This window comes from Pinus tabuliformis, chromosome 1_2 (genome assembly GCF_031772625.1).
Source record: "Pinus tabuliformis cultivar Carrire ecotype Pingquan chromosome 1_2, CPIR1, whole genome shotgun sequence".
NCBI lineage: Eukaryota > Viridiplantae > Streptophyta > Pinopsida > Pinales > Pinaceae > Pinus > Pinus tabuliformis.
Genome location: NC_142298.1, coordinates 156464323 through 156473401, shown reverse-complemented (window position 1 = coordinate 156473401; position 9079 = coordinate 156464323). Strand labels below are relative to the sequence as shown.

Genomic DNA, 9079 nt, shown 5'->3' with positions numbered 1-9079 from the left:
GAAATAGGCATCAGCTTCTTCAGCGAGGCTTTTGTCCTCCACAACATACGCCCAGCCATCCCCCTCTGGTCGTCCCTCCCACATCTTTCTCCATGTCTCTTCATCAATATCTGAAGGAGCTGGCCCCACCGGAGGAGAGGTATCGTGCGGTCCAGCCTCAGACGGTGGCTCCATAGCTGAGCTCTGTTTCCCTGCTTCATGTTCTCCTTTGTCAATTTCTTTGCCTTTGCCTTCCGCTTGCTTCTCCTGCAAGTTCTGAGGGGTGTTCTCCCCATTTCCTTCCCGAAGTTTTGTGAACATGACTGAGATGTGGGCATTGAGCCCTGGGTTGCTCTCAGAACTTTGCAATGTGAAAACCACTGAGCCAAAGGAGGGAAGCTCGGATTTTTCTTCATTAGCGCTCCCAACCTCCAAGAACTGACTGATGGGGAGTGGGGTAGCTCTGGCTCTCCTATGGCAATAGCAGCAGCAGCAGTGGTGATGCTCATCCACTGCTGGGGCTCGCGAGGAGGAACCTCTTGCTGGACCTCTCCTACATGGCTATCGTTGTCGGAGTTTAACCATGGTGATTCTGAATCTTTTCTTGTGTGTTTGCAGGTGAGCTTGGAGTCGAAGACAGAGCCAATTGTTTCCCAGATCTCTCTCTGGTGCCCAATTTCCTTTCTGAGACCCGTCCCTTGGTAGCAAGGTGGACCAATTCCAGTTCTTACCCTGCAATTGAGCCAATTGCCGCCGTCTACATGACCAGCAACCAGAGTGGCAATGGCAGTGACAGTGACCACGAGAAACCAGGCGTCGAGGTGAACGAAGCTGCCACCGCCTCGGCTCTCTGTAATTTCCCCTCTTCCAAAATTCTTCAGACAATAATTCCTTGCGCACTCCATCGCGCCTGATAAACTCTGCCTTATGCCCTCGAACCAGACGCGCATTAAGTGCTCTCTGCAGATCCATAAACCTACCACCCTTGCCATTAACTGCATTAACGCAGCTGGGGGGTTCATGTTAAGGTTGACGGCCTTCCCCTGGTGGCCGTATTGTTTACACGGGGCAGCCCATGCGTGGCATGTGGCGTGCCCATCTCTTCCGTCCCGCCACCCGCATCCGGGGTCTCATTGTCCCTGTGGATGAGACTCTCACATTCCTGTTTTCTTTGATTATTTGGAATGATGTTCAGGTGTCCCTCAAGGAAGGGCTGATCTGAGTCAACCCCTATGTTGGCAAGAAGATCAGCCACCTTATTACCTTCTCTTTTAGTATGATGAAAAGAGATGGCATTGTAGTTGCCAATTTCCTCCGCCATGCTGCTGAGTCTGGCCTCTAGTCTCCAACTATTGGCTATTTTCCTGGCCTGCGATCCATTCTGGATTCGAATGGCCATGTTTATGAGAATTTGGGAGTCCCCCTCCACTATCAATGGTTGAAGATTGTGTCTCCTTGCAGTGAGAAGTCCTTGCCACATGCCCTCCAGCTCTGCTGAATTGTTGGTGTCCCAACCTAGGTTGCCAAAGTAGATCTGTTGCAGAGTTCCGTGATGATCTCTGATGATTCCTCCAAATCCTGCAGGTCCTGGATTTCCCTTGGATGCGCCATCAAAGTTGAGCTTGTATGAATGAATAGGTGGGGCCTCCCAGCTTTCCTTCTCCTTGCCGTTGCTATTTGCTGCTTGCTGTGTGGTTGGTTCTTGTGTCAGTTGCAGTCCCCAGTTTGATAAGATGTTTTTCTCATTGTCTTCAGTTGGGAGATCTTGTTGGGTCCAGGACTGCAGAAGCATGGTTTCTTGGATGTTGGCGTGCATCCTGTTCCATATGTCCTCCTTATTCAAGCTATAGTTTTTGAATATGCGCCTATTCCGTTCCTTCCAAATATTCCATAGGAGAAAACCTGGAATTATGTTCCACAAGTGGTTAAGCAGACCACTTTTGTAGGGGCTTTTTGGCCATTGCCTAATGGTATTTATTATGCCTCCCATGTCTCTGCAGCGCCTTTGACTTCTGAATTCTATCTTCTCCCATAGTTGAGTAGCAAGCGGACATGAGTCTAGAAGATGCTGCAAGGTTTCTTCATTCTGAAAGCAGTTGTGGCAAATCGAGGGCCCGTGGAAGTTGCGTTTCTGCAATTTGTCCCATGTAAGAATCTTTTTGTGTCCCACCAACCAAAGAAAGTGAGTGATTTTGGGCCATATTTTGAAACTCCAGATTCTAGACCAGAGAGGATCAGGGTTGACGAGAGGATCTTCTAAAAGATTGTAGGCTTCAGAGGTGGAGTAAGAGCCCTTGGGGAGGTAGCCCCATCTGAGAATGTCGTCGTTGTTGTTGTGCCTAATTCTTCTTTTTGCCAATTCAGTGTCAAGGGCCTCTGCTTCCTGCGTTCTGTTGGTGTTGATTATTTGGTTGCTAGAAAGCCAATTCCTGAAGCCTCTTCCCGTTTCCGGATTCCAGTAATGGTGGACTTTGGCATGCCGTTGCTCTTGCCCACCTGGAATAATGGCTGCTGGAAGTACATTGGTTAGTTTGGGAAGTTGGTTCCATGCATCGTACCAGAATCTGGCATGTTGACCATTCCTTATTTCCCAGAAGCTATGTTTCTGAATCAATTGGTGATGCTGCTTGGCCGCATTCCAAATGAGTGAACCTGTGCTTGTGGGCGTGAATCTAATAAGCTCTGCATGCGGCATATTGTTGGTGTATTTGGCGATCCAAATTCTGGCCCATGGTTTGTCCTGATTTGTTAACCATTGCCACCAGATTTTGGCGGTCATGATGATATTGCTGTGCTCAGGGTCTCGGAGGCCAATTCCACCTTTGTGCTTGGGCTTGCTAGTGGTGTCCCATTTTACAAGCGCCCATTTATGGTTGGTAGCTGAACTTCCCCAAAGAAAATTGCGCTGTAAATTTCTCAGCCTTTTCAGGACCCATTTTGGAGCGGCTAGGATGGAGAACAAGTAGAGGGGCATGGCTTGAAGGATGGCTTTAAGTAGCACCGCTCTACTTGCTAAATTGAGGGAGCGGTGCGTCCAAAGGTTCAGTTTAAATTCCATTTTCTCAATAAGACGCCTCCAAGCTGGTTGCTTTATGGCGGAGGCAGTGAGAGGCGCTCCCAGGTAAGTGGAGGGGAGAGAGGCAGTTTGAAAACCCAGAATGCGAGAGACAGCACGTTTGACAGAGGGAGGGGTGTGGAAGAAGAAAATTTGGGATTTGGTGTTATTGATTTGGGTTCCTGAAGCTTTTGAGAAGTCGTTGAGCAGAGATTTCAGACATGAGGCTTCCTGAGCAGAGGGATGGCCATACAGCATGGTGTCGTCCACAAACTGCTGGTGGGAGGAGGCAGGGGAGTTGTGGATTGAGATTCCCCTAATATGGTTGGCTTGCCTAGCTTGCTTGATGTGCCGACCTAGGCCCTCCGCCATTATCACAAATAAGAAGGGGGATAGAGGATCCCCTTGCCTGATGCCCCTGGAGGGTTTGAAGGGGTTAGAGGGCAGCCCATTGACAAGAATGGAGAAGTGGGAGGAGGAGATGAGGCTCATTATCCATCTTACCCAAGTGGCACAGAAGCCAAAGGCTCTCAGCATGTTCTGAATATAGGCCCAGCTGAGTTTGTCAAATGCCTTGGATAAGTCAAGCTTGAGTAACATGCCCGCTTTTTTGGAGAGCTTGAGCGAGTGAATGATCTCATGGGAGAGTATTATACCATCCATTATTTGTCTGCCTTCCACATAGCCTGATTGCTCAGGTGAGATGATCTGAGGGAGAAGGGGCTTGAGTCTGTTGGCGATGACTTTGGTAATGACTTTATAGAGAACATTGCATAGAGCTATGGGCCTGAATTTGTCAAGGGTAGTGGAGTTCTCTTCCTTGGGAATGAGAGTGATGAAGGTAGAGTTTAGAGAGGGCAGCATCCATCGAAGGGCTCGAGATTCTTCTACAATTTGCCAAACCTCTACCTTAATCATATCCCAGAAAGCATGAAAAAAATCAGTGGTAAAGCCATCAGGGCCAGGAGCCTTACCTTCTTTAAGCTGCGCCATTGCTTCATCCACCTCTTGGCTGAGAATCGGGCTCATGAGCAGATCGTTTTGCTCCTCCGTTATTATCCTGGGAATGTTGTTTGTGATTTTCTCGATAGCTGCCTTCCGATCCCCTGATTGTTCTTGGTGGACTTGTTTGAAGTGATTGAGGAGGGTTTCTTCTATTTTCTCATGCTCCTCCTCTTTACCTCCCTCCTGGTTCTGGATGAATGAGATCTTGTTGTGCATTCTTCGTTGCACTGTTGTATTGTGGAAGAATTTGGTGTTACGCTCTCCTTCTTTAAGCCATCTAACCCTTGATTTCTGTCTCCAATAAATTTCTTCTTGCTTTCTCCTTTCTTCAAGTTGATTGTTGATGTGCTTTTCTTTTTCTAGGGTAGCCTCTGTATGCCCTGAATTGATGACTGTCTGGTGGAGTAGCTTGAGCTCCTGATTGAGTTGTTGTTGGGCTTCGAAGATGTTCCCAAAGATCTCCTTATTCCAGTGTTTGAGGTGGCTTTTCAGGTGCCTTAATTTATGTTGGAGTTTGAACATTTTGGTGCCTTCTGGAGGGACAAAGGAGGCCCAAATAGATTTGACGAAGTCCTTGAATGCCGGGTGGGTTAACCAGAATTTTTCAAATCGAAATGGCTTCCTGGTGCTGCTCCCTGGTCTTTGCCATTGCAGGGCTATTGGCCAGTGATCCGATCCAGAGTGGGCCAGAATCTCCGCATTGAAATCGCCCCCGATGTGCACTGCGTTGTCCGATATCAGAAATCGGTCCAGCTTGGAGGCTATCTGATGCTTCCCTTTTCTGTGATTGCTCCAAGTGTAGATTCCATTACAAAAGGGCATATCAATAAGGGAGGCATTTAGGATGAAATCCTTGAAGTGTTCCACCTCAGGTTCCAATCTGGTTCTACCCCCTGTTTTGTCCTCTAGTTTGGTGATCATATTAAAATCCCCCGCCACAATCCAGAGAGGATGTTGTCTATTAATGCTGAGGGCCTCGATGGTGTCAAGGAGTATTTTTTTACTGCCTCCATCCTGTGGGAAGTAAACATTAGATAAGTTCCCATGAACCTTTGTGCCTATAATGTGAAAGGCCGCTTGAATGAGATGGTGGGCTGCATGGAAATCAGTGAGAGTTATGGCTTGAGTGTTCCAGGCTATGGCGAGTCCTCCCGAAGCTCCAGTCGCATCCACAGCCACTGATTGGCAGCCCGGCCAGGCCTTGGAGAGTATTCGACCTAGAGTAGCGCTATTGCATTTGGTTTCTTGAAAGAAGCAAATGTGCGGTTTCTCCATCTTTATCATGTTTTTGAGCATTCTATGTTTTGCAGGGCCGTTGAGGCCTCTAAGATTCCAAGAGATGAGCTTCATTGATAACTGGGTTGAGAGGGGCTGAAGTATTTCGTAAGCTTCGCATAGTGGCCTGAATCCACTAGGACTTCTCCAAGCTCTATTGTTCTTTGAAGAACTGTTTTCCTTCCTCTTTTTTTGAAATCTTTTGGACGCAGTCTACCATCCCAGGTGCTTCCCGCTTGAATCCCTAACTGATGTTGTTGGTAGACTTTGGAGATGACCATCTCCAACTTTTCTAGGTCAGTTTCAGCGATGGATTCAAACGCCTTTTTCCTACATGCCAACTCTAGTTCATTAATGTCCAGTCCGTGAAGGTCCACATTTTCAGCTTCTTCCTCCATTATTTCTATGACACTGGTGTCTTCCTATGTAGGCTCTGAAGTCTAGGCGGGCTTCTGTTTCCCGTCTATCTCCATATTCTTGGGGTTATTCATCGGATCCTCCTGATTCCTAGATAAAATGGTTGGTATTATGAAAGGGGTTTTCGAGTTGGGGGGGGGGGGCGGCTTGAGGAGGATGGGAGATCGGCTTTGCTGGGATTTTCCATGGGTCGTTCTTCCGGAATGCTATTGAGGATCTCAAAACTATTTTTGGATGCTTGATCTTTGTGATTATTCTGCTGAGACTTTTGCCCTCTGGCGTTTTTCCGGTGCGAGCGCCTTCTGCTTGTTACTTTGGTGAACCCATCTTGATTGGGCTTGGCGGAGGAGTTCTGAGACAGATCTGGGACATTTAGAGGACAGTCCCTGAATAAGTGCCCCAGAGCATGGCATCGTCTACATCGGAAGGGCACATGCTCATAATCCAAGGGCTGGGTCCATTCTTCATCCCAGTGGGAGAGTGTTATCGATTCTGGTAGCGCTTCATTCAACCTTATGAAGACACATATGCGAGCATATGAAATGAATCTGCGGGATTTGGTTTCTTCGGCCGTCCTGATGTATTCTCCCACACCATTTCCAATTCTTCTGAGTGAATCTTCGTCCCAATATTCATCAGGGAGTCCATATAGTCGGATCCATACTGGTGCCCAGGTTAGATCTTCTTTATCTGGATTAAATCTGGGTTTCCAGTCTCGCATGTACAGCCCTGCATCATTGAAGAAATGTGGGCCTGTACCTAACACCCTGAGTTTGTCTTCCACGCAGTAGAAGATGACTGTAAAGAAGCCTTTCGGTCCTAGTTGAAGCTGGACATCTCCCTTTGGTTTCCATTTGGCAGCTATCCAACCAGAGAGAGCTTTTTCCGTTGGCCATAAGCCTATGAATTTCCCTATGATTGCATGCTCTTTCATAAACTCTATTCTAGCATTTACCAGGTGACCTTGTAGTTCGATTCTGGGCCTTTCTGCAGCTACAGGTTTGCAGGTGGCTGAGGTGACTTTTGGCGTCTCCTTTTTGTCGTTTTTCCCTTTGTCCTGAGGTCCATTGTCCTGACCTTGCGGATCTTCCGGCTTGCTGTTCTCTTGCCTTGTTGAGCTTTCATTGTTCAATATTTCTCTGCTAATCGATCCGAAGAAGAGGTCAGAGTCCTTCTCCTGCTGCATTGGGGAGGGCCCTGTCGCCCCCCCCCCCCCCGGTGTTTCCATAGCGCCTGGCTGGCGCAGAGCTGATGCGATGTGGTCTCAGTGCCTGGAATAGGTCAGGGTTTGCAGGAGGCTCCTCTGTCTGGAAGCGCCGTCACGGGTTTCAGAGGAACCCTAGTCGCCTTGCAGAGCCGAGTCGTTTCCAGCTTAACTGCTATGTTCATAATAATATTGATTTTAAATATATATAAATTTAATATTTAAATATATTTGTTCCGATAGGTTTTCTTCAATTTAATGTAAAAGAGATGTTGTAATGTCATATTTTGTTTTGTTATATAAATATTTTGTCTTGACTATTTAGGATAATCTCAATTGACACACACATATTCTACAAGCATGGATTCATCTTAATTTTGGATCTACCAAGTCCAGAGATAAAATCTCTTAAAGTACAAACCTTTTTTAAAGCGAAGAAATTTGATCCCTCTCAATACTTAATAAATTCAGAATTAAAGTATATCTACACTAGTTTTAATATAAACAAATTTTAATAATAAATATAATTAATAATATTAATTTTAAGTATATATAACCCTAATATTAAATTTATTAAATGTGTTTTTTATTTCAATAAAATTCAAATCTTAAATAATAATTTATAAATATTTAATTGTAAAAATATTATAATAAATTAATATTATTTCAAACCAAACAAATATAATTATATAGATATAATTAAGATGTTGTAATGTCATGTTTTGTCTTGTTATATAAATATTTTGTCTTGACTATTTGGGATAATCTCAATTGACACACACATATTCTACAAGCATGGATCCATCTTAATTTTGGATTTACCAAGTCCAGAGATAAAATCTCTTAAAGTGCAAACCTTTTTTAAAGTGAAGAAATTTGATCCCTCTCAATACTTAATAAATTCAGAATTAAAATATATCTACACTAGTTATAAACAAACTTTAATAATCAATATATTTAATAATATTAATTTTAAGTATATATAATTCTAATATTAAATTATTTAAATGTGTTTTTTATTTCAATAAAATTCAAATCTTAAATAATAATTTATAAATATTTAATTGTAAAAATATTATAATAAATTAATATTATTTCAAATAAAAAGAATTCTAGATTATAGTTATATAGATATACAAAGAATATATATATATATATATATATATATATATATATATATATATATATATATAATTAAGATGTTGCCATGTCATGTTTTGTCTTGTTATATAAATATTTTGTCTTGAGTATTTGGGATAATCTCAATTGACACACACATATTCTATAAACATGGATCCATCTTAATTTTGGATCTACCAAGTCAAAGATAAAATCTCTTAAAATGCAAACATTTTTTAAAATAAGAAATTTGATCCCTCTCAATACTTAATAAATTCATAATTAAAGTATATCTATACTAGTTTTAATATATAAAAAAAAACTTTAATAATAAATATAATTAATAATATTAATTTTAAATATATATAACTCTAATATTAAATTATTTAAATGTATTTTTTATTTCAATAAAATTCAAATCTTAAATAATAATTTATAAATATTTAATTGTAAAAATATTATAATAAATTAATATTATTTCAAATAAAAAGAATTTTAAATCATAACTATATAGATATAGATATACAAAGAATAGATATAAAGATAACTAAGATGTTGTAATGTCATGTTTTGTCTTGTTATATAAATATTGTGTCCTGACTATTTGGGATAATCTCAATTGACACACACATATTCTACAAGCATGGATCTATCTTAACTTTGGACCTACCAAGTCAAAGATAAAATCTCTTAAAGTGCAAATATTTTTTAAAGTGAAGAAATCTGATCCCTCTCAATACTTAATAAATTCAGAATTAAAGTATATCTATACTAGTTTTAATATAAACAAATTTTAATAATAAATATAGTTAATAATATTAATTTTAAGTATATGTAATTCTAATGTTAAATTATTTAAATGTGTTTTTTATTTCAATAAAATTCAAATCTTAAATAATAATTTGTAAATATTTAAGTGTAAAATTATGATAATAAATTAGTATTATTTCAAATAAAAAGAATTTTAAATTATAATTATATAGATATAGATATATATATACAAAAAAAATAGATAAAGATATAGA

At 41.4% G+C, this 9079-nt stretch overlaps 1 protein-coding gene across 1 annotated transcript; it reads right to left on the bottom strand.

Moving 5' to 3' along the window:
• Positions 1–997: 997 nt before the first annotated feature.
• Positions 998–5314, bottom strand: LOC149204976 (uncharacterized). The gene is made up of 2 exons (XM_089397258.1): positions 4409–5314; positions 998–4228 (listed from the first exon to the last, which is right to left on the bottom strand). The coding sequence occupies exons 1-2, from the start codon at positions 5312–5314 to the stop codon at positions 998–1000; spliced, it is 4137 nt and encodes a 1378-aa protein (XP_089253384.1).
• Between the last annotated feature and the right edge of the window lie 3765 nt (positions 5315–9079).

Bases quoted from the DNA above. Each gene is read 5' to 3' on its own strand.
- LOC149204976 (XM_089397258.1), bottom strand. From the start codon at position 5,314: ATGGAGAAACCGCACATTTGCTTCTTTCAAGAAACCAAATGCAATAGC. The intron at 4,229-4,408 runs GCTACCCTAGAA...TCATTCATCCAG, and splicing joins TCAATTCAGGGCATACAGAG to AACCAGGAGGGAGGTAAAGA.